Genomic DNA, 26,197 nt, shown 5'->3' on the forward strand with positions numbered 1-26,197 from the left:
GCGGGGGTGTTCCCCCGATTTTGGTGCAGGAACCAAGCACCCAGAGCCAGGGAGCAGGAACCACGCCGCCCCCGAAGCGCACCCGAGCAGGCCGGGGTTCTCTCCGGAGTTTATCCTGCTCATGCATACCGCTTATCTGCAGGGGCTGGAAGCACCTGTGGGACCCCTCCCTCCTAAGATCCCTCGGATGTCGCCCTCGACGCCGGCCCCCCCCGACCCTCCGGGAGTGGGGGCCTCCCGCCTTCCTACCCGGGTCCGATCCACGCCCGCGGCAGTGGGGGCGGTGCCAGACCCAGCGGGACATGGACTTGACCTCTCGGACGGGGGACAAGGGGACGGCACGCAGGAGGGGGATGATCCGCGTACCCTACGCCTCTTCCAGAGGGAAGAGCTGGACGACCTCATCCCGCAGATCATCCAAGAATTAGATTTGGACCCGCCACCAGACCCGCCTGCCCCAGTAGCTCCCGCTGTCGTCACTTCTTCAAGGAAGGGAGATCCTGTCCTGGCGGCACTCCGGCTGAGGGCTCGGGCTTTTCCCATTCATGACTCGTTTTTACAACTTCTCACCAGGGAATGGGACACCCCGGAGGCCTCCCTGAAGAGCAGCCGGGCTATGGAAAAGCCGTACCCGCTCCCCGAAGATTTTCTGGACCTCATCAAGGTCCCAAAGGTGGACTCCGCAGTGTCGGCGGTCACGAAGAGGACGACTATCCCAGTGACGGGAGGTGCGGTGTTGCGGACACACAGGATCGTAAGTTGGAAGTTTTCCTTAAGCGGGTTTTCGAGGTCTCCGCTCTGGGTATGCGGGCGGTGATGTGCAGTTCGCTTGCCCAGCGGGCTAGTCTCCTTTGGGTGCAACAACTCCTCACGTCTCAGAACCTGCCGTCCGATGAGGCTGCCCAGGCAGATCGGCTAGAAACCGCAGTGACGTATGGGGCGGACGCCTCGTACAACCTTTTTCGGGTCCTCGCAAGATCCATGGTTTCGGTAGTGGCAGCACGACGACTACTGTGGCTATGCAATTCGGCGGCTGATACGTCCTCTAAGTCGAGTCTGGACTCTCTTCCCTTCAGGGGCAAGTTCCTCTTCGGGGAGGATTTGGACCAGATCATCAAGTCCCTGGGGGAGAACGCTGTTCATCGGCTGCCGGAGGATAGGTTTCGACCATCCAGAGCATTTTCTTCTTCTCAGACCAGAGCCAGAGCGCAACGGCGCATCAGGGGATACAGACAGGCGGGCTCCCGGTCATCCACCCCCAGGTCTCAGCCCTGGTCGCGCTCCTTTCGCGGGCGTCTGCCCGCACGCACTACTCCCGGAACCGGGAACCCCTATACCAAGTCTTCACAATGATGCCAGTCTCGCCCACTCCCCTGTCCCCAAGATTGGGGACCGACTAACGTATTTCTACGTGGAGTGGGCACGGATCACCTCGGACCAGTGGGTCCTGGATACAATAAAACACGGCTACGCATTGGAATTTGTCCGCCCCCCGCAGGGAAGGTTCATCTTTTCCCCCTGTGGCTTGGACCTCAAGAGAGGAGCAGTGCAGCTGACTCTGGACAGACTCCGGGAGATAGGCGCTATTGCGCTCGTGCCCTTCGGAGAGGTGGGCTCGGGCCACTATTCCATCTATTTCGTCGTACCAAAGAAGGACGGTTCCTTCCGGCCTATCCTAGACTTCAAGGAAGTCAACAAATCCCTTCGAGTCGTTCGGTTCCGCATGGAAACGCTCCGGTCAGTGATTGCGGTGGTGCATCGGGGGGAGTTCCTCGCCTCCCTGGACTTAACAGAGGCCTACCTGCACATTCCCATCCGCCTGGACCACCACCGTTTCCTTCGTTTCAAAATTCTGGACCAGCATTTTCAGTTCACGGCTCTCCCGTTCGGATTGGCGACGGCGCCGCGCACCTTCACCAAGATCATGGTAGTCGTGGCAGCAGCTCTCCGGAAGGAGGGCATCCTGGTTCATCCTTATCTGGACGATTGGCTCCTCCGGACGAAGTCATTCGATCATGGATGCTCAGCGGTGACTCGAGTAGTACGGTTTCTACATTCCCTGGGATGGGTAGTGAACTTCTCCAAGAGCTCCCTCATGCCCTCGCAACGCTTGGGTTTTTTTGGGGGGCGACCTTCGACACCCTACTGGGCAAAGTTTTTCTGCGCCAGAACAAAGCTCAATCCTTGCGGGATCACACACGACGGTTCTCTGCGTTACCAGAGCCCACCTCCTGGGACTACCTGCAACTCCTGGGAGTGATGGGGTCCACCATCGACCTTGTACCTTGGGCTTTCGCGCACCTCAGGACCTTACAGTGGGCGCTCCTCTCCCGTTGGAAACCAGTATCGCAGGACTACCAGATGATTCTCCCACTCCCGCAGAATGCCAGGGACAGTCTGGGCTGGTGGTTGGATCCGCCGAACCTGGCCCGTGGCGTGTCCCTCGATCTGCCAAATTGGGTGGTGGTGACCACCGATGCCAGTCTAGCAGGCTGGGGTGCAGTCTGCGATCGAAGCGCCACGCAGGGGACGTGGTCCACGGTGGAGGCGAAGTGGTCAATCAACCGTCTGGAAACCAGAGCGGTCCGGCTAGCTCTGCGACATTTCCTCCCACTTCTTCGGAACCGGGAAGTCAGAATCCTATCGGACAACGCTACCACCGTGGCCTACATCAACCGATAAGGAGGCATGCGCAGCCCGCGCTCGAGGCGGCGCTGCTGATGCAATGGGCGGAGCGTCATCTCGTCTGGCTAGCGGCCTCGCACATCGCCGGTGTGGACAACGTCTAGGCGGACTTCCTCAGTCGTCAACTGCTGGACCCCGGAGAGTGGTCTCTCTCCGACAAAGCGATGCAACTTCTCGTCCATCGGTGGGGGGCCCCCCACTTGGATCTGATGGCGTCCGCTCTCAACGCCAAGGCTCCACGCTTCTTCAGTCGCCGGAGAGAGCGCAGCGCGGAGGGAGTGGATGCCCTGGTCCTCCCGTGACCGCCACATCTTCTGCTCTACGCTTTTCCACCATGGCCCCTGGTGGGCAGGATGCTCCGCAGAATAGAAAGCCATCAGGGGACCGTGGTTTTCATTGCCCCAGAATGGCCCAGGCGACCCAGGTTTGCGGACCTGCTACAGCTGGTGATCGACGGGCCAATCAGGCTGGGGCACCTCCCCCAGCTCCTACATCAGGGCCCGGTATTTTTCGAGCAGGCAGAACTCTTCTGTCTTGCGGCCTGGCTTTTGAGAGGCGCCGCCTCCGGCGTCGGGGCTACCCGGAGGCAGTAGTATCCACGCTATTGCGGGCACGAAAGACATCGACATCGGCGGCCTATGTTCGAGTCTGGAAGGTGTTCGAGCTATGGTGTACCACCCAGGCCACGAGACCCGCTAAGGCTTCTGTACCTCAGATCCTTCAGTTTCTACAGGCGGGGGTGGAAAAAGGGCTCGCCTATAATTCACTACGGGTTCAGGTGGCCGCCCTTGGTTCGCTGTTGAGCGATGGGGGCTCTCTTCTACAGTATCCTGACATTGCTCGTTTTCTCAAGGGTGGCAAGCATATGCGTCCTCCGTTACGGAACCCTTGTCCCTCCTGGAGTCTTAACCTTGTGCTTTGCTCCCTGTCGGGACCACCGTTCGAGCCGCTGCGCAATGCAACGATAAAGGATCTCACTCTCAAGACTGTATTTCTTGTGGCCATCTGTTCCGCTCGACGCATCTCGGAGCTGCAGGCTCTGTCGTGTAGAGAGCCCTATCTCCGTTTCTCCGACTCTGGAGTTTCGCTTCGCACCGTTCCCTCCTTCCTTCCGAAGGTGGTTTCTGCATTCCATGTGAACCAGACGGTGGAGTTGCCATCCTTCTCTTCCTCAGAGCCGAAGTCTCTCCGTCTCTTGAATGTCAAGCGCACTCTGCGCCTCTATCTGGAGGCTACAAATGAGTTCCGGACCTCTGACCATCTCTTCGTACTCTGGGCCGGTCCTAAGAAGGGGTCTCAGGCCTCGAAGACTACCATTGCCAGATGGCTGAAGGCCGGCATTGCTGCTTCCTACATTGGGGCGGGTCGGACTCCCCCACCCGGAATCGTAGCGCATTCTACACGTTCTCAGGCGGCACCTCGCCTCTTCAGTCTCTGAACACTTTGGCGAGCAGGTTCTCCGAGCAGGCCTCGCAGGACCCCACCCGATTTAGGGAAGCTTGGGTACATCCCACTGTCTGGACTGATCCAGGTACGTACAGGGAAAAGAAAATTATTATTTACCTGCTAATTTTCGTTCCTGTAGTACCATGGATCAGTCCAGACGCCCACCGCGTTTGGGTTCTTGATCCTGCTCAGCTCTGCGCTACTTCTTGCTCGCAGTGTTCTGTGTCTTCACAGTCGTTTCTTTTCGCTGTTTTTCACAGCTCCCTACAAGTTGGTAGGATGTTTGCAGTTACTTGTTGCGGTTACAATTGTTTTCATTATCTGTTTCCACAAACTTGATCCTTCGGGGGTTTCTACTCGGGCTTTGATATACTCGATACTGAACTCCTGCAGAGGGGGTAGTAGTATATATGGATACGCCCCCTCAAAGCTTGTGCTGACTCCATCTGCTGGATTGGGGACATAACCCACTGTCTGGACTGATCCATGGTACTACAGGAACGAAAATTAGCAGGTAAATAATAATTTTCTTATCCGCTCTCCCTAATCATAATACAGGGAGAAAGATGTTTCTTGCACCATGGTCACACACAAGCAGCAGAAAATCTAGAGGTTAAAACTCACATCCAGTATTTAATTTTTCTACAGAATAATAATTTGCTGTTGCTGAAGGAAATATGTATAATTACAGCTTCCCTGTATGTACCCGGATCAGTCCAGACAGTGGGTTGTGTCCCCCTTCCAGCAGATGGAGTCAGAGTAGATTCTGCAACAAGAGTTAGAAAATTCAGCAGCGTAGCTTCTGAAATTCTATAGTTCATTTGTATTTTAATATAAACCTTAAAAATGATGTCTATAATCTTTTTTTTTTTTTTTTTGAGTGATGAGTGGAGAAACAGGGTCTCGGAAATTAGGATAAAGGGAGCAGAGGAAGAGGGGGTCATTGGAATTGAAGAGGATGGGAATGGGAAGAGGAGGAGGGATGATTGGGAGAATTCTGAGAGAGGAGTGTGGGAGATGGGAGATAATCTGGAACTGGCAAGAGGTGGGATCAGAATCTAGGGGAGAAGGCAAAGAAAGTTATTTTTGGGAGAAGAGGCAAAGAGATCATCTGGGATCAGGGACAGGAGGATCAGATTAAGGGGGAGGGATATGTCCCTCCAGCTCCATTCCTGCTCCCTCTTGAATCCCCTCCCTTCCCCCCCAGAACAACCCGGTGAGTGGGGGCAAGTAGTGGTGCCACAGGCGGCATCATCCTCTGCTGCTACGTGCTGCAATTGTAGGGGACACTGAACTGTGTCACAGCATTTAAGCTCTGAGTTCTCATGTGCATAGCCAGTGGGCAATCCATCCTCAGCCTGTCTCTTGGTTTCCACAGGAATCCGGCAATTTCATAACTAGGGCCAGAGTTTATAGCCCTGTGTGCGGAATCATAGGAAACAGAGGGCCTTGGTTATAATGGTTCAGGATGACCGTATACCTTACCGATATCAGCTTCCCCCTTCCAGTCCCAATAATCATAAGACTTTGTAAAGTTTTCTGGGTGTGTGTCTCTCTCTCGCTCTCTCTCTGATTCTTTCTATTTCAGAGACACCACTGGGGAACACTGAGAGCTGTTACAATTATTTTACTGAACTCTTGCTGTGCCACACTATACGGGTAAGTGTCCTAATTTACAGCAACGAAAACGAGAACAAAACAGAAGAGAACTGAATAAGGGGGATATGATAGCACAGTATTTCCTAGCACCCAGACAGATGGAATCAGGACCAGTGGTTAAGCACCTCTGCCAGCAGATGGAGGAGCAAAGCTGACGTCACAGCATATATACCCCTGCAGTGACATTCTCCGTCTCCAGCAGGTGGTGAATGTGCATCTCCCTACTGGGGATTGCTTCAGATTTTAGGAGAAATAAAAGGAAAATTAATTCCCTGTATGTACCCGGATCAGTCCAGACTGCTGGGTTTTGCCTCCCTTCCAGCAGATGGAGACAAAGAAAAACTTGTAAGGCACTCCCTTGTAACCTGATGTGCCACCTGCCTCTCTCCTCAGTATTTCTCTGTCTCCAGCAGATGGAGGTCGTGCAAAACCTGCAGCCTGCACTTCTTTTTGGGGTGTAGACTCCTTTAAAAAAAAAACAAAACAGCTTATGAGGATTGTGGCAGCAAATAGCAAGTAAAGTTTAAAAAAAAAAAGAAAAGCAAAGAAATACTGAGGCAAGGCAACTTCGGCAAGCCAGCGGCACTGCAGATTCAGCCTCCCAGGGGGTAGGTAGGTCTCAGTAAGGCCATCCCCCCTGGTAGCAGGCATGTTTGGAACTAGGATTGGGGATCCCATGGGGCTCCACTCCGGTAAGGATTTTCGGGGATACCAGTAGTTCGGTCTCTACCCCTTTCAGTCCCGTAAAAAAAAAAAAAAGACAATTTCTTTTTTTTTATTGCCGCAGCCTTCTTCTGGGATTCCTGCAGGGTCCCGCGGCCAGGCAGACTTGAAACATAGCGTTTATCCTGGGTAGCGATGAGCTGACAGGGCATAATTTTCTGGAGGCAGCGTGAGTTTTCACGCCATTTTCTCTCCTTCCCCCCCCCCCCTTCCTTACCGTGCCAATGCCACGTCCGCCACGATGCACATCGTGCGGGGAGTCCGATTCTCGGCTCTCCCGCACGAGTCTCTGTACCAGACGCCTCCCCGATGGGGAGGGCACCCCGGGTTCGCTGGCAGTAATAAAGAGGCAGGCTGCTCGGGGCACTCAGGCCGATCCGTTCTCGCTGAGCGCGGGAACAATGACCATTTTGAATAACTTTTCCACGGCGGAGGCCGGAGCATTAGGGGGTGGGGATTTCCCTCCCAACCTTTCTCCAGGCCCCGGCAACCCTTGGGACCAGACCCAAGACAGCTTGGATGACGCCCTCGACGAGGGTCCACGGGGGGGGGGGGGGGGGGCAGCTCAGAGGCCTTTTCCCTTGATTTTGTGCTACTTATGCACAAAGCTTTTCTGGCTACCCAGTCTCAACAAAAAGAGACGTAGCGCAGGGGCTCTCTGAAGGACCCCCGGCTAAGCTCCCCCGCTTGCAGGAGCCCCAGGGGGCTCTTCGGATAAAGAAACTTCGAGGTTCTTCCCTTCCGGGGGTTAGTGTTCCTCTATCTGATCCAGCGGGAGTGAGCCAGGCTGACACATCCCTGGCTTCTCCTCTCCCCCCCCCCCCCCACCCCTGGGGGCAACCTGAATGAGGACCTTGGCAAAGCTTCTCTGCTGGAAGGCGATGATCCTAAGGTGGTCCGCCTGTTACATGAGGAATTGGATCTGCTTATTCCATGGGTTCTAGCGGAGCTCGGTGTGGGCCTTCCTCAGGAACAGGTTTCCCAGGGTTCGGTGGACCCGGTCCTCGCTGGGTTGCAGGGTCCCTCCAGGTCTTTTCCACTGTATCCCATGCTCCAACAGTTGATGTCGTGGGAGTGGGATGCCTCGGACGCGGGCCGCCGAGTCAGGCGCACGATGGAGAAACTGTACCCGCTGCCCGAGGAGGTCTTGGAGCTTCTGAGGTCTCCCAAGGTGGATGCTTCGGTGTCGGCGGTCACGAAGCAAACTACCATCCCGGTGGCTGGGGTGGCGGCATTGAAGGATCTCCAGGACAGGAAGCTAGAAGTTCTCCTCAAACGAATCTTTTGACGTTTCCGCCCTGGGCATTTGGGTGGCAGTTTGCAGAAGTTTCATGCTGTGGGCCAGTTTGCGTTGGGTTCAGCAGCTGTTATCTTCACAGGACCTACCACCTCAGGAGTCAGCTCAGGCGGAGCGCCTGGAAGTGGCAGTGGCATATGGGGTGGATGCCTTATATGACCTGCAGACTTCTTCTAGGACCTTGGCATCCGCGGTCTCAGCCAGGAGACTTCTGTGGCTATATAATTGGTCCGCGGATGTTTCTTCTAAGGCCCAGCTAAGTTCATTGCCCTTCAAGGGTAAATTCCTTTTTGGAGACGATTTGGAGCAATTGATCAAAAAACAAGGTTCATAAGCTTCCGAAGGATAGGCCGAGACCCTACAGAGGTTTTTCTGCGGCCCGCGCTCACTTCTGGGGCCAAAGATTTCGGGAGAGCAGAGCCCCGGGGGCAACTCAACGACAACCTGTGGTTCTGTATCCAGCTTTAAAAATAAATAAATAAATAACTGTTGTATGTTATATTATGCACTGACTTTCTGAAGTACCTCATCTCTGCTGTATTCAAGAATGCTAGTTTGAAATTAAAGGAAACAAAGGACTCTGACTACGCGCTGGAATGCAGCCAGCCAACACCCCAGACCCATTAGCTGATTGGTCTAATATATTCCCAAATCAGAAGCCCTGCACTTATCTAGAAATAACACTCAATATGTTCTGATTGGTCAGTATGGAAGGTATAAAAGGTTCTACACATTACTGGAACTTTGAGTGACTTGGTGATTATACATTTGTATGGACCTGTCGCTCCCTGGAACAAACTTATCTGTACTTTGTTCCAGTATCTGTCTCTATTCCCTTTGTCTCCCTCTTTCCCTAATAAAGTCTCAAAGTTAACTATTACAGCTGTGTTTTCCTTTAGAATAAACAATGTGTGTATATATATATATATATATGTATGTATGTGTGTGTATGTGTGTATATATATATATATATATATATATATATATATATATATTGTAGTGAAGAGAGGTAGGTCTAGCCTCCCAGGGGGTTGTTTAGGTCCTGGTGGGACCATCCTCCCTGGTGGTAGACGTACAGCGAGCAGGGGTTGGGGACCCCAAAAGTTGTTCCTTTGGTACTGGAGAATCGGCTCCCTCCCCTTGAGCCAGCAGCCTGCAGATGCTGCCTGGGGATCAGGAAAGGATCCCGTTGTTTAGAATTTTTTGTGTAAAAAAAAAAAAAAAAAAAAAAGCAAGGTAAAGCCCCTTGTTTTTTCCCTGTGATGGTGGCCATTCAGGATTTGATTGATCTTGAGTGGGTCACCCCGGAAGCTAATTTCAAAGGGGATTGAGTTTTGGAAGGCCTTTGGATGCAATGGTGAGAGAGCGTTTGCGTTTTCCAAAATTGGATGCACTGATTTGTGCAGTCTCCAAGCGGATGACTATCCCCCCTTGGAGGGAGGAGCGGCATTGAAGGATGTACATGATAGGAGGATTGAGACCATCCTTAAGCAAGCATGTGAAGCAGTGACAGTGACTTTGCAGATAGCTTCTTGTTGTTCCCTGGCTTGCTCTTGTTTACTTCTCTCTCAGGAGGTCGATGACTCTGGAGTAAATTCCAGGGCAGTTATGGAGCCAGCAGCCTCCTTTTTGGCAGATATGAGCTGTGATTTGGTCCACACCTCAGCCAGAGGGGTGGTTTCGATGATAACCGCCAGGCATACATACATATATACACATACATCAGTTATATAGAAACATAGAAATGACGGCAGAAAAAGACCAAACAGCCCATCCAGTCTGCTCAGCAAGCTCCCACACTTATTTTCCCATACTTATCTGTTTCATCTACCATCAAGTTCAGGGCCCTTGTTGGTAACTGATTCGAATTTCCTGCCACCCCCTGCTGTTGATGCAGAGAGTAATGGAGTTGCATCAAAGGTAAATCATAAGGCTTAATGGTTAAGGGTAGAAACCGCCGCATCAAGCAAGTTACCCCGATGCTTGTTTACCCAGACTGCACAGATCAATGCCTTTTTGGATGTTGTCTGAATGTAAATCCTCTTTTCCACATTTCTCCCTGCCATTGAAGCAGAGAGCAACGCTGTATATGCATTCAAAGTGAAGTATCAGGCTTACTTGGTTTAGGGTAGTAACCGCCTCAATAAGCAAGCTACCCCCACGCTTATTTGTTTACCCAGATTGTGTAGTTCAGTCTTTGTTGGTTGTTGTCTGAATGCAAATCCTCTTTTCCACATTTCCTCATGCCGTTGAAGCAGAGAGCAATTTTGGAGTTGCATTAACCGTGTGAAGGCTTATTGAGTAAGGGTAGTAATCACCAGGTAGTAGCCAACATTCCAGCAAGCCACCCCCATGGCTGAGAAATTGGTCGGCCGACACAACTTCTAAGGCTAACCTTATGAAATTGCCCTTTAAAGGTTTGCTCTTGTTTGGAAGTGAGTTGGAGAAACTGGCCAGTAAGTGGGGCGAATCCCTGATTCCTCGGATGCAGGAGGATAAGAAGCAGACGCTGCACTCCTTTAGAGGACTTGGCCTTTTGATAGGTCTCAGTCCTTTTGTCCCAGACAGCCCAGATTGGTCTTCCAATGAAGGTGTGCCAACCCACCCCCAGGAACAGGGGAGAGGGGAACGCCTCTCTCTTTTTTTTTTTTTTATCAGAGGTGGGTTGAAATCACAACGGATCAGTGGGTCCTGGAGGTGATAAGAGAAGGATATGCGCTGGAGTTTCGCCATGTTCCTCAAGACGTGTTCATGGTGTCTCCCTGCCTCTCCCCACAGAAAAAGCAAGTGGTGGAGTATATATTATCAAGGCTCCTCAGTCTGAGGGCTGTGGTTCAGTGCCCACGCCTCAAGAAAATACAGATTGATATTCCATCTATTTCATTGTGCTCAAGAAGGAGGGCTCCTTTCGCCCCATTCTGGATCTCAAAAGGGTCAAATGTCATTTGCGGGTGACTCGTTTTCGCATGGAAATATTGCACTCAGTGATAATGGCCATGCAGTCAGGGGAATTTCTGACCTCCTTGGATCTATCCGAGGCATATCTACATACTGCCATCTGACTAGAGCACCAATTTTTTCTATGATCTGCTGTTTTGGGATGCCATTATCAGTTTTGGGCACTGCCTTTTGGTCTGGTCACCACTCCCAGAACCTTTTCCAAGGTAATGGTGGTGGCTTGCAGCAGATTTGAGAGAGGATGGGATTTTAGTACACCCGTATCTGGACGATTGGCTGATTCATGCCAAGTTTCTGGAAGAGAGCTGTCGGGTGACCCACAAAGTGATCTCCCTGTTGCAGGAGCTCGGCTGGATGGTGAACCTAGCCAAGAGCAGTGTTCAGCCTGTTCAGTCACTGGAGTATCTCAGGGCTGAGGTCAACACAAAGCAGGGCAAGGTTTTCCTGCCAAAAGTTCGTATTCAGAAGTTGATGGCTCAGCTGCTTCTGTTGATGGACACTATTACCTGACCGTGTGGTCATATCTACAAGTGCTTGGTTTAATGGTGGCAACTCTGGACGTGGTGCCATGGGCAAGGGCACATCTGCGTCCTCTCCAATATTCCCTGCTGTCTCAATGGACTCCACAGTCTCAGGATTACTCTATTCAGCTCCACCTGCAGTGGTGGCTACAAGCGGATCATCAAGGAAGGGAGTTTCCCTATCATCACCAGACTAGTACTCACGACAGATATGAGCTTCCATGGTTGGGGAGCTCACTGTCAGGAGCTGACAGCGCAAGGGTGCTGGAATGCAGAAGAGTCTCTCTGGAACATCAATTGATTGGAGGCCAGGGCGGTCCGGTTGGCATGCTTGCAGTTCAAAGGCAGACTGCAGGGTCGAGCAGTCCGGATAATGTTGGACAGTGCAACAACAATGGCTTACATCAATTGGCAGGAAAGAATCAAGAGCCAGCAAGCAATGCAGAAGATAGATCAACTTATGGAATGGGTGGAAGTGCATCTTCAGATGATCTCAGCCTCGCACATAGCAGGAAAAGACAATGTGAGAGCTGACTTTCTCAGCAGGGAGAGCCTGGACCCAGGAGAATGGGTATTATCAGATGAGGCAGTAGAAGAGGACCGGAAGGCTCATCTGCATACTGCTCCCAGCATCCCATGGGAGAGGAGTCCAGAGGTCACCGCAAGCGATCCAGGGATTGAATTCCACAACCCCAGCTTCCAGAGGCCCTGCACCCTTTGCAGTAGAAGAGGACCAGAAGTGTGCGCCTAACGGCATGCAAATCTCAAACTCTGCAATTCTTTGAATGAAGATCAATTTAATGTTGGTTAAAGAGGATTGGTAAGTATAGCTTTGGGAAATCTTTGGACTTATAAAAATTTGGAAAAAGTGAAATAGTGGGATATATTCTTTAGAGTTTGTGTGTCTGAGGTAATAAGCAAGCCAGAGATAGTTAATTCTAGTGCCTGTCTTTCCCACCCACTCAACCCTTGGTTTTTAGGCACAAGACACTTTCTCATTAAAATCAGTCAGGCTCTTATCTAAATCATAATATTGTACCAGCCCTTATTGAAAGTTTAATCATCCCCTTGTAGGACACTAGCTGATTAATTAGTAAATACACCTGTAAATTTAAAGTACTCTAATTCCAACTCCCTTAGTATCCAAAACTTAACTAGGAACTCAATAAAATTAAGATGAAGGCAGCAGCCAGTAGCAAGAGGGGGGCTTTCCAGTCTTTTGCATTGAGTATCACATGTATGATTTTTTACTCGCCGGTGAGAGATTGTATGTGTGCACTCGGTGCAAAGAGCTCCTGGCTCTCAGGGAACAAGTCTGATCTCTGGAGGCTAGAGTAGCAGACTTGGAGGAGCTGAGGTAGACAGAGAGGTACATTGATGAGACCTTCAGGGACATAGTAGCCAAGTCCCAAATCTAGTCTGGAAGCCTCAGTTCTGCCTTGGATCAGAAAGGTCTCCCAGTAGGAGAACATCACCCTGGTGTAGCAGGAAGTGATCCTGTAGCAAGGACCTGCTCTCCAGGTGATGTATTGTCCTCTCGCACTGAGGACAAGTCTCCCAGGGCTACTGCCCAGGAGGGAAGGGTTAGGCTGGTCATCATAGTTGGTGATTCAATTATTAGAAATTAGATAGCAGGGTGGCTGATGGACGTGAGGACCGCCTGGTAACTTGCCTGCCTGGTGTGAAGGTGGCAGACCTCACGCGTCACCTAGATAGGATTATAGACAGTGCTGGGGAGGAGCCAGCTGTCAAGTGTTAAAAAAAAAAAAAAAAAGTGTTAAATAAATGATACATTTGGGCACCAAAGACACAGGAAAATGTGGGAGAGAGATTCTGGAAGCCAAATTTAGGATTTTAGGTAGAATGCTGAAATCCAGAACCTCCAGGGTCGCATTCTCTGAAATGCTTCCTAGCAACAGTAACATGAAATAGACTTAGTTTTTGGGTACTTGCCAGGTTCTTATGGCCTGGATTGGCCACTGTTGGAAACAGGATGCTGGGCTTGATGGACCCTTGGTCTGACCAATGATTGGCATGTTTTTATGTTCCACGTGCAGGTCCCCAGAGGCAGGCAGAGCTCCAGAGTTTCAATGCATGGATGAGACGATGGTGCAATGAAGAGGGATTCAGTTTTGTAAGGGGAAACGTCTGGGGAAGGAGACTTTTCCGAAAGAATGGGCTCCACCTTAACCAGAGTGGAACCAAGCTGCTAGCACTAAGCAGCTTATGAACCTTGTTTTTTGATCAATTGCTCCAAATCGTATCCAAAAAGAAATTTACCCTTGAAGGGTAACGAACTCAGCTGGGCCTTAGAAGATAGAACAGATAGAAGACACTAAAAAGGAGATAGAGCAGCTTTTAAACTAGAACAAGGGGGGAAAGCTGACAGTCACTCAGCAGTGCATGGTTCGGAGGAATGTATCCTCGAAGGATACTAATGAAACAGGAGAGTTCCTTGTACGTACCAGGATCAGTCCAGACGGTGGGTTATGTCCCCCGTCCAATAGATGGAGTCAAACAAGAACTTCTGAGGGAGGTGCCACATAAGCCCGCACCCTCGCTATCCCTCTTCAGTATCTTTCTGACTCCAGCAGTTAGGAGCAGGGGAACACCAGTTCCCCAGTACATTGGCTTAGTGTAGTAGTTTTTCTCTCAGTTTAGCCTTTGTTCACTTGAGTTTTGTGAGGGATCAAGTTTCTTATGTAAAAAAAAAAAAAGATTTGTTTAATTTAGGGAGAGTCACTGTTGTCTGACTCTCCTCGGGGCACTTGCAGACAGGCCTGTCCTTGATTTCCTTTTCTCCTGGCTGGCTTTTCTGTCTGGTTCCTATCGCCTTTTCTTAGTTGCAGGCCGATACAGTAAAGCGCAGCTGCGGTTACCCTGTTTCTAACCTGCTTTCTACCCACAATTTGGCCGCGTAAGTCTAACCCGCAATTCACTATCCGTTTTTACCAATCTTTACCGCTTCTTTAAATCGACATGTATCCCTTTCCGCCCGCGGCGTGTATATGATATGTAAACGATCGGATTAGCTATTCCCTCCCATACAGTAACGTGCGGCCCGATTATCGCCTTTTTAACCAACTGTTTTGCCGCGTCTTTAACCCGCTAATTTACCGCCTACCCTGACCCTGGCGTTAGAGGGATGTGACAGCAATAGGCAGGCTCCGGTCAAATAAGTGGGTGGGTTGGAGCAAGCGAGTAACATGGTGTGGCCTGGTTCTCCTACGCTCGGGCATCGGGGATTGCCAGTCCTCTCTCCCCCCTCCCCTCCCGAAGCAAGGCGCAGGGCGAAAATCGACTCGACATGTTATTAAAGCAAATAGAAATTGTAACAAAAGTAAACTTACTGCATGCTTCCAGCAGCCCCAGTCCTCTCTCCCCTCCTCCCGAGGCGCCCCCCGCGGCTCCCCTGCCTCCCGGGGGCAGCCTGTGGCGAAAGCGGCTTCCAGCAGCCCCGCCGGCGAAGGTGCATGAACGCACGTCCAATTTGGGCGCTCAAGCAGCGAAGGCGCATGAGCGCACGCCGTGACCTGAGCACCCGGATGGATGTTCGAGGTCACGGCGTGCTTTCCTATTGGTTCATTGTTATCAGAGATGATTTTTTTGTTTAGTTGTTCGGAAGTTTATAATTCAATGGGGCTTTTTACGATCTTTGGTATTCAGCTTTGGTACAGATTAATACTGAGAAACTGCATAGTTAAAGCAGTGGCAGTTTTACTTTCTCTGTCTCCGCCTGCTGGCACGGATGTATGAACCCAGGAGTCTGGACTGATCCTTGGTACAACAGGAACGAAAATTATCAGGTAAGAACCACATTTTCTTTTACAGCTCTAGCTCTACATTTTCAAAAGGGAAAGTTTGATAAAATGAGAAAAATAGAAAAAAACTGAAAGGTGCAGCTGCAAAGGTTAAAAGTGTTCAACGGGCATGAACATTGTTTAAAAATACAATCCTAGACGCGCAGTCCAGATGTATTCCACGCATTAAGAAAGGTGGAAGGAAGGCAAAACGATTACGGGCATGGTTAAAAGGTGAGGTAAAAGAGGCTATTTTAGCCAAAAAAACATCCTTCAAAAATTGGAAGAAGGATCCATCTGAAGAAAATAGGATAAAGCATAATCATTGTCAAGTTAAGTGTAAACCATTGATAAGACAGGCGAAGAGAGAATTTGAAATGAAATTGGCCATAGAGGCAAAAACTCATAATAAAAACTTTTTAAAATATATCCAAAGCAAGAAACCTGTGAGGAAGTAGGTTGGACCATTAGACGACCAAGGGGTTAAAGGGGCTCTTAGGGAAGATAAGACCATTGCAGAAAGACTAAATGAATTCTTTGCTTCCGTGTTTACTGATGAGGATATTGGGGAGATACTAGTTCCGGAGATGGTTTTCAAGGGTGATGAGTCAGACGAACTGAACCAAATCACTGTGAACCTGGAAGACGTAGTAGGCCAGATTGACAAACTAAAGAGTAGCAAATCATCTGGACCAGATGGTAAGCATCCTAGGGTACCGAAGGAACTAAAAAATGAAATTTCTGATCTATTAGTTAAAATTTGTAACCTATCATTAAAACCATCCATTATACCTGAAGACTGGAGGGTGGCCAATGTAATTCCAATATTTAAAAAGGGCTCTACGGGTGATCCGGGAAACTATAGACCAGTGAGCCTGACTTCAGTGCCGGGAAAAATAGTGGAAACTATCCTAAAGATCAAAATCATAGAGTATATAGAAAGACATGGTTTAATGGAACATGGTCAACATGGATTTACCCAAGGGAAGTCTTGCCTAACAAATCTGCTTCATTTTTGTTGTAGGGGTTAATAAACATGTGGATAAAGTTGAACCAGTAGATGTAGTGTATTTGGATTTTCAGAAGGCGTTTGACAAAGTCCCTCATGAGAGGCTTCTAAGGAAACTAAAAAGTCATGGGGTAGGAGGTGATGTCCTTTCGTTGATTACAAACTGGTTAAAAGACAGGAAACAGAGAGTAGGATTAAATGGTCAATTTTCTCAGTGGAAAAGGGTAAACAGTGGAATGCCTCAGGGATCTGTACTTGGACAGGTGCTTTTCAATATATTTATAAATGACCTGGAAAGGAATACGACGAGTGAGGTTATCAAATTTGCAGATGGTACAAAATTATTCAGAGTAGTTAAATCACAAGTGGATTGTGATACATTACAGGAGGCCCTTGTGAGACTGGAAAATTGAGCATCCAAACGGCAGATGAAATTTAATGTTAGATTCCATATTAGGAGCTACCACCCAGGAAAAAGATCTAGGCATCATAGTGGATAATACTTTGAAATCATCAGCTCAGTGTGCTGTAGCAGTCAAAAAAGCAAACAGAATATAAGGAATTATTAGGAAGGGAATGATTAATAAAACGGAAATTGTCATAATGCCTCTGTATCACTCCATGGTGAGACCGCACCTTGAAAACTGTGTTCAATTCTGGTCGCCGCATCTCAAAAAAGATATAGTTGCGATGGAGAAGGTACAGAGAAGGGCAACCAAAATGATAAAGGGGATAGAACAGCTCCCCTATGAGGAAAGGCTGTAGAGGTTAGAGCTCTTCAGCTTGGAGAAGAAACGGCTGAGGGGGGATATGATAGAGGTCTTTAAAATCAAGAGAGGCCTTGAATGAGTAGATGTGAATCGGTTATTTACACTTTCGGATAATAGAAGGACTAGGGAGCACTCCATGAAAATAGCTAGTAGCACATTAAGACTAATCGGAGAAAATTCTTTTTCACTCAACGCATAATTAAGCTCTGAAATTTGTTGCCAGAGGATGTGATTAGTGCATTTAGTGTAGCTGGGTTCAAAAAAAGGTTTGGATACGTTCTTGGAGGAGAAGTCCATTAACTGCTATTTATCAAGTTGACTTAGGGAATAGCCACTGCTATTAATTGCATCAGTAGCATGGGATCTTCTTGGTGTTTGGGTACTTGCCAGGTGGCCTGGTTTGGCCTCTGTTGGAAACATGATTCTGGGCTTGATGGACCCTTGGTCTGACCCAGCATGGCAATTTCTTATGTTCTTTTGAGGCATTTCAGCTGATAGTAGATCACTGGGGGCTTCCATTTCTAGACCTGCTGGCAACTTCTCGTAATGCGAAAGTTCCTTGATTCTTCAGTCGCAGGAGAGATCCGAAGTCATTGGGAACCTGTGCTCTCATGCAGGATGTATGCTTTTCCTCCGTGGCCATGCTGGGCAGAATGATTCGGAGGGTTGAGCATCACAGAGGGATGGTGCTTCTGGTGGCACCAGATTGGTCCAGGAGACCATGGTATGCGAATCTGTGGCGGCTCCTGGTGGATTCCTTCCTCCAACTGAAGGCACACAGGAATCTGTTGCGGCAGGGATCAGTTCTTCACAAAGATCTGAATTGATTTTGTCTTGCGATATGGCCCTTATTCTTCTGCATTGATTTCCATCTTACAACAAGCAAGAAAGTTCTCCACTTCCTTAGCCTATGTGTGGGTTTGGCAAGTGTTTGAGGCTTGGGGTGAAGATTGAGGATTGCTTCCTTGTTCAGTTAAGATCTCGCTCATTTTGCAATTTTTGCAGGAAGGATTGAATAACGGATTGGCCCTTAATTCCTTGAAGGAACAGGTTGCGGCTCTTGCCCGTTTTAGGGGTCAGTTGAATGGTGAATCCTTGTCTTGCCGGGAGCCATCTTTCTGGTGACTCCAGAGATGATACAACTATATGCTGTTCCTTCCTTTTTGCCAAAAGTAGTCTCCGATTTTCACTTGAATCAGTCCATTTTCCTGACATCTCTGGATGCGGAGGAATATCGCCTGTTGCGGCCCTTGGATGTCAAGAGGCATGTCATGAGGTATCTAGAGGTTTCTAAACCTTTCCAAAAGACAGATCACCTGTTTGTTCTTTATAGTGGAGGTAAACAGGGAAAGGTAGCTTCATGGGCTACAATAGCTCACTGGATTAAGGAGGTTGTCACGGCCGTGTATGTGGCTTCTGAAAAACCATTGCCTACTCAGATTATGATTCATTCCACTAGAGTTCAGGTAGTGTCATGGGCAAAGGTTAGATTGTTGTCTCCTCTTGACATTTACCGAGCTGCAACGTGATCCTCCTACACACCTTTTCCAGGTATTATCGTCTGGATGTGCAGGCCCAGGAGGACGCAGCCTTTGCACATGCGGTTTTGACTGGACCGCGGGAAGCCTCTCACCCTATTTGGGAATAGCTTGGGTACATCCCACTGGTGCTGAATCCATCTGTCTGGATGCTAGGAAATGAGAAATTACTACTTACCTGATTATTTTCTTTTCCTTAAACCAGACAGATGGATTCAGCTTCCCGCCTTTGGCTGCTGAATGATCGTATTATGGTCCTCCTGAATGGCAACATGTTCCAGGGAGTACTGTTAAGTATCTATCCGGTCCCTAGATTTGTGTTATTACACTCTTTGGGGCCTATTTTAAAAGCAGCGCACGTGCGTCCATATGCACACTGTTACCGATGTGCACACATGGACACACCGATTTTATACGAAAAAATAAAGAACCCAAAAACAGTCCTATCAGCAACAAACACAAAAACAACAAAAGAACACTGTATTTAACTTTCAATGCTGTGACACTGTATAAATCTCAAAAGGACTTTCCTTATATGATGAAACCGCATCAGCAAGCCTGACAACGGCAGTATGTGTCTATACAGCATCCGGTCTGATCGTCATTTGCAGTGTATCTTTTTTTGAAGGCACAATACTTTTAAATTCAAATCAAGTAACAATTCAAAAATATGTGAATAATCCGTCTGTTCCCGTGAACACTGATTTGATATTAGACCCTTATCTAACCTTCCTCCCTCTTCCCCTCTCATCCCCATCCCCTAAACCTAATTATTCCCAAATTAAAATTTTTTAGTTTGTTACTTACTGCTCCTTTGGAGATGAAGTAATCTCCGTTCGCCGGCCAGCTGCCGGCACATGCTTCCCCGGGACAGCGTCACATGGAGCTGTCCCACCCCCCCCCCAGCCCACCCCTTTGGAGAGGTCCAGCACTTCGGCACATAATGGGGGTTACGCACGTGGCCGAAAATGCATGCAGTGCGCAAGGCCTGGCCACACATGTAACCCCTGTTATTTACGCGCGTGACCCTTTTAAAATTGGGCCGTTTGTCTGAGCTCAGTCTTTTCCTGTTGGCTGAGTGCTGGAATGGTTATCTGTTAATAATCAAGTTTTGTCCACAGTTGGCTTTTGCAGAGAATACTTTACTGGTAGGCTCATGTCAGTGCAGGGGTATATATATACCATGATGTCGGCTTTGCTCCATCTCCATCTGCTGGTAGAGGTGCATAACACACTGGCCCCGAATCCATCTGTCTGGTTTAAGGAAAAGAAAATTATCAAGTAAATAGTAATTTTTCATTAGATGAGTAGTATGTCATGTGGCAGGATAAGTTATAATGAGATAGCATGCAACAGAATGAACTGGAAGTAGGATAAAATGTATGAAAAATGGTAGATTGAAATGGGGTAGGATGCGATAAGGTAACTTTTGGATATGGATCATTTATCCCTCTCCCATCTCCTTCCTCAGCGTCCTCCATTCAGCACTGATATCTTCAGTCAAGATCAGATGCTGCTGATCTCAGACTATGTCGTCAACACATACTTCCGCCATTTCAAGCTGTACAAATATGTCTTCACCTCACAGGTAACACTCACTGTATGGCTGCATACAACTGGTAACCCTATCTCAAAAAAGAAACAGTGGAACTAGAAAAAGGTACAGAGAAGGGCAACCAAAATGATAAAGCAGATAGAACAACTCCCCTATGAGGAAAGGCTTAATAGGTGAGGGCTCTTCAGCCTGGAGAAGAAATGGCTGAGAGGAAATATGATCGAGATCTATAAAATCTTGAGTGGGGTGGAATGAGTAAACAGGGAACAATTATTTCTCTAGGTATAAGCAGGATGGCAGTCCTCATGATGGAGTCAGTCCTGGAACTTTTATGTTAAAGTTTCCAGAACTTTGGCTGTGTCCTACTGGGCTTGTGCAGGCTGGCATGATACTACATGTCCATGCAAGGTCCCGCAGACTCTTTTTTTCTTCTGCAGAGCCCACCTATTGTGTATCTTCTCTTCTACTTTTCTTTGGGTGGTATTTTCTCCTGTGTTATTGGCCAATAAGTACGATTTTTCTGTCATTTTTTGGAAGTTTCTTTTGTCGTGCCTGGTCGTGCACTGCTCAATATATTGAAGGGCATTGATCACCCATGGTTATCATTTTATTTTCCCTCTTTTCTTTTTCATCTGTCCATGGATAAGTCTAACAGCGGCTTCATGAGATGTCATGTCTGTCATGGACCACCATGATAGATGTGCCCTGTGCCTCATGCAATGTTCTGAGGTATCATCAATGCACGATCATGATCCCTAGAGGGCACTGGTCCTGACTGTAGCTCATGGAGAAGAACTTCAAGCACCATGAATCCAGCCAATCATCATCGGCACCGACAGACCTAGGAGCTGCACTAGATGCTGGTGATGCATAGACATCAAGAGGGCATCGAACCTCCTTGCCATAGGGACAGACTCTTCCCATCCAAAGAAAGCCAAGGGTTCAGCTTCTTTGGGTCTGGCATTGAGGATTTCTAATGCTGGCATTGAGCGAAGGTTGGGAACAGGGACATTCTGGCTGTGGCTATGAATCCCCTGAAGCATTCCCGTGGAGAGGAGAGCTCATTTTTTATGTATTCCCGGGAACAAGCAACAGTCTCCAAGGGTCCAGATGACGGACATAGATACACTTCTGGTTTTCCAGGAAGATATGGCCTTCTCTCCTGCCTTCCAAATGGTGTTGGCATCAGCGATCTTGGAAGAGGAGCTAGATAAAAAAAAAATCCAGCAGACCTTGGATAAGGCCTTATGGAGCATCAGTGCCCCTGTATCGAGTGCATTGATGTTGATGCAGGCCGAGTTCCTACTGCTGTTGGAGTCTCAACAGTTGCCTGGCAGTTCAGCCCCAGAACTGTTATCAATGTTAGTTCCCAGAGAGAAATCAATGTCACTGGCAGTTGTACCTCCAGCCTATTGGAAAAGGAAGTTTAACCGATGCACAGGAATTCTTTGGGTTCTAGGTCTAAACAGACAAGCATTCAGAGGAATGGGTTGTTTGCAGAAAGGGCAGCATCTGGGTCTTCTCCCTAGGTATTCTAACTGGAGTCAGATGCAGAGTATTTTTGGGGTATGGTTACAGATATGAGGTAGAGTAATTGACAGCTCTCCCCTCTGACCCCTCTCCTCCAGAGAGAAAGAAGTCTTCACCAGAGGCCTTCTCTTTCACTAGTTTTGTGCAGAGAATTGTTCAAGGAGGATGAATCAAACAATATAGAGAGCCGTTATATCTCCCAAAAAACTGTGACCCACAAACTCGAAAAAAAGGGGATGACTATCACAATCTCATAAACCCCAGCTAATTTTTCTCTTATAAATAAGGTGTCAGCAAGCCAGACGATGTGCCCTTCAATGAATGGGCCACCCGCACTATTCAACCATTCACCTTAAGGGAAAGTCTTTCATATAAACAAATTCTATAAAGGTTCTTTTTTTTGAAAATTTTTATGTACAAATAAAATGTTGAAAAGAACAAAAATTAAAGACAATTGATCTTATAAGCATAATCTCATCACCCAACATGGCAGATGTTTCACTAAATACTTCTTCAGGGGCTAATCATACAGATTTAGCCCCTGAAGGAGGATAGAACCAGAAACATAATGCTGGACATCCTCCGGTTCATGGAGCCTCCTAAGGAGATCATAGCACTCCCAACACATGAGATCCTTCAGGAGATATAGATGAGGGTGTAGGATAATTCCCTCTTTGCAGCTCTTGTGATTAAGAATGCAGACAAGATTTATCTTGTCCAGAAGGCTCCCAGCTTCAAAAAGAGGCAATTACTGCACCAACTGATGGTGGTCAAATCTGCTCTGAAAAAGGCCAAGGGAACTAGAATGCATTTCTCGGTTCTCCCAGTGAAGGATTCCAGCACCCTGGATATTCTTGTGGAAAAAAGGTTTCCCAGGGAGTGATGCTTAATGCCTGCTTTGATTCATGGGCCAGTATACAGGGGACCTACTGAAACAGATGCAGGAGGTAGCCAAGCAGCTTCGTCAGCCTGGTCCTTGAAAGGAAGGACTATTCCGATGGAGTGGTGCCCATTCTGTTAAAAGACCGAATGAGATCTACTTCACTAGCTTTTGATAAGGAATGGGTGATTTTTGAAACACAGTGGACCAAGAGAAGGTTTTTTTCAGCAAGGCTGCGGTGGTTTTCATCTTGGCATCATTACAGGAGGGTCTAGAGAAGGATCTGTTGCTAAATTTCCTCAAGATGCAGGTTATGGCAATCACTTGTTATAGAGGCCGATTTTTCAGCAGGTCATTGGCAGCTCATCCAGACATTTCATGCTTCCTAAGGGGAGTTAAGTATATGTCCTCCCAGGGAAGAACTGGTTCCTTCTTGGGACCTTCATTTGCTCTTGATATCCTTGAGCGATACACCGTTGAGCTCCTCTAAAGAGTATTGCTTAAGGATCTAACAAGTCAGCCTTTATATTGGCTAACTGTTCAGCCAGAAAAATGTAGAAGTTGCTAGCCCTTTCCTATAGGGAATGCCTTGTGAGGGTCTAGGAAGAGTGGGTGACTAGTCACACAGTTCCTGTCTTCCTAAGGTTTATCACAGTTCACCTTACTCAGTTTTCCTTTCTACTTTGAAGAAGGTATCTTGATCAGAGAGTTCACTGGTTGGTTTTTCAGAGTCTTCTTGTAGTAGCTAAACATCTCTAATCCCTTTAGAAGATTGGAACTTTTTTTCATTCAGTGATCCAAGGAAGGGTGAAACAGACTCGGCAGAATCATAATCTTCCATAGCCTGGTGATTTAAGGCAGGGATGGGCAAACATTTTTGTCCTGGAGCCTCATTACAAGTTATCAAGTGCAGCAAGGGCCAGTGGGCAGATCCCCCTTGAAGTTCCGTGACACAGCAATGAAATCCCCAGCACTTGCTGCAGGTATTATCTAGCAGGCTTAAGTGCCATCATATTTAGCACCCAAGGAGCCCTCTGCAATCATGGATCCCAACCTCTACCAAAATCAGAAAAACGTTCAACCCAACAGGTACAAGATATTTTCCCAGCTAGCAGACTACCTCACCTCAGTCACATATAAAAGCCATAAAGTATAAGTAGTAAGGTGCAGACAAAAAACTGGACTGTAAACCACTATAAGAACATAAGAACATAAGAAAATGCCATACTGGGTCAGACCAAGGGTCCATCAAGCCCAGCATCCTGTTTCCAACAGTGGCCAATCCAGGCCATAAGAACCTGGCAAGTACCCAAAAACTAAGTCTATTCCATGTAACCATTGCTAATGGCAGTGGCTATTCTCTAAGTGAACTTAATAGCAGGTAATGGACTTCTCCTCCAAGAACTTATCCAATCCTTTTTTAAACACAGCTATACTAACTGCACGAACCACATTCTCTGGCAACAAATTCCAGAGTTTAATTGTGCGTTGAGTAAAAAAGAACTTTCTCCGATTAGTTTTAAATGTGCCCCATGCTAACTTCATGGAGTGTCCCCTAGTCCTTCTACTATCCGAAAGAGTAAATAACCGATTCACATCTACCCGTTCTAGACCTCTCATGATTTTAAACACCTCTATCATATCCCCCCTCAGTCGTCTCTTCTCCAAGCTGAAAAGTCCTAACCTCTTTAGTCTTTCCTCATAGGGGAGTTGTTCCATTCCCCTTATCATTTTGGTAGCCCTTCTCTGTACCTTCTCCATCGCAATTATATCTTTTTTGAGATGCGGCGACCAGAATTGTACACAGTATTCAAGGTGCGGTCTCACCATGGAGCGATACAGAGGCATTATGACATTTTCCGTTTTATTCATCATTCCTTTTCTAATAATTCCCAACATTCTGTTTGCTTTTTTGACTGCCGCAGCACACTGAACCGACGATTTCAATGTGTTATCCACTATGACACCTAGATCTCTTTCTTGGGTTGTAGCACCTAATATGGAACCCAACATCGTGTAATTATAGCATGGGTTATTTTTCCCTATATGCATCACCTTGCACTTATCCACATTAAATTTCATCTGCCATTTGGATGCCCAATTTTCCAGTCTCACAAGGTCTTCCTGCAATTTATCACAATCTGCTTGTGATTTAACTACTCTGCACAATTTTGTGTCATCTGCAAATTTGATTATCTCACTCGTCGTATTTCTTTCCAGATCATTTATAAATATATTGAATAGTAAGGGTCCCAACACAGAACCCTGAGGTACTCCACTGTCCACTCCCTTCCACTGAGAAAATTGCCCATTTAATCCTACTCTCTGTTTCCTGTCTTTTAGCCAGTTTGCAATCCACGAAAGGACATCGCCACCTATCCCATGACTTTTTACTTTTCCTAGAAGCCTCTCATGAGGAACTTTGTCAAACGCCTTCTGAAAATCCAAGTATACTATATCTACCGGTTCACCTTTATCCACATGTTTATTAACTCCTTCAAAAAAGTGAAGCAGATTTGTGAGGCAAGACTTGCCCTGGGTAAAGCCATGCTGACTTTGTTCCATTAAACCATGTCTTTCTATATGTTCTGTGATTTTGATGTTTATAACACTTTCCACTATTTTTCCTGGCACTGAAGTCAGGCTAACCGGTCTGTAGTTTCCCGGATCGCCCCTGGAGCCCTTTTTAAATATTGGGGTTACATTTGCTATCCTCCAGTCTTCAGGTACAATGGATGATTTTAATGATAAGTTATAAATTTTTACTAATAGGTCTGAAATTTCATTTTTTAGTTCCTTCAGAACTCTGGGGTGTATACCATCCGGTCCAGGTGATTTACTACTCTTCAGTTTGTCAATCAGGCCTACCACATCTTCTAGGTTCACCGTAATTTGATTCAGTCCACTATATGCAGTGGTTTTCTTAAAACAAAATCAAGAAATATAAATCAATCATAACAGTGAGGAAATCATACTAATACAAAGCATATTTCAAAACAGGAGACAAATAGAACATCTAATAATTAAAAAGAATAAGGATAAAAAAAACTTTAAACATTTCCTCAAAATCAATATTTCAAAACAGCAGACATATCAAATACCCAAAAATAAAAAACAATAAGAATGAAAAAATTCCCTCCTCCCCATACCTGGAAACTTTTCATTTCCAGTCACCGTGAGATTGTAGAGGATTAATAGGGGGAAGGATAGTAGGGTACACACAGACTTTCTCCTCTCTCTCTCATATATACACACATTCATTCACACACACACACATTCTCTTTCTCTCTCATGTACCCTTCTATGCTCTCTTCCACTGCCCTCTTCTACTTCCTCCCTCTCTTTTCCCTTCCTTCTCACTCACCTTCATTCATTCACCCTCTCGCCTTTCACTCACCCTTCTTCCCTCTCATTCACGCAACCCCTTAAGAACATAAGAAGTTGCCATACTGGGTCAGACTGAGGGTCCATCAAGCCCAGCATCCTGTTTACAAGAGTGGCCAATCCAGGTTACAAATATCTGGCAACTACTGAAACATTAAGTAGATCCCATGCTACTAATGCCAGTAATAGCAGTGGCTATTCCCTAACTCAACAGTTAATGGACTTCTCCAGAAACTTATCCAAACCTTTTTTAAACCCAGCTACACTAACTGCCCTAACCGTATCCTCTGGCAACAAATTCCAGAGCTTAATTGTGGGTTGAGTGAAAAATAATTTTCTCTGATTTATTTTAAATGTGTTATTTGCTAATTTCATGGAGTGCCCCCTAGTCCTTCTATTATTCAAAAGAGTAAATAACCAATTCACATCTACTCGTTCCAAG

The 26,197-nt window shown here is 47.3% G+C and overlaps 1 protein-coding gene across 2 annotated transcripts in view; it reads left to right on the forward strand.

Moving 5' to 3' along the window:
• CCDC189 (coiled-coil domain containing 189) overlaps positions 1-26,197 on the forward strand; it is a 45,788-nt gene that overhangs the window by 12,143 nt on the left and 7,448 nt on the right. The window contains exons 5-6 of one of the 2 annotated variants that reach the window (XM_029606812.1): positions 5,720-5,790; positions 19,878-19,994. In XM_029606812.1, coding sequence (XP_029462672.1) covers positions 5,720-5,790; positions 19,878-19,994 — 188 coding nt within the window. The remainder of the gene's footprint in view (positions 1-5,719; positions 5,791-19,877; positions 19,995-26,197) is intronic. The other variant, XM_029606813.1, reaches the window with a different exon arrangement.

Source organism: Rhinatrema bivittatum, chromosome 6 (assembly GCF_901001135.1).
Source record: "Rhinatrema bivittatum chromosome 6, aRhiBiv1.1, whole genome shotgun sequence".
Lineage (NCBI taxonomy): Eukaryota > Metazoa > Chordata > Amphibia > Gymnophiona > Rhinatrematidae > Rhinatrema > Rhinatrema bivittatum.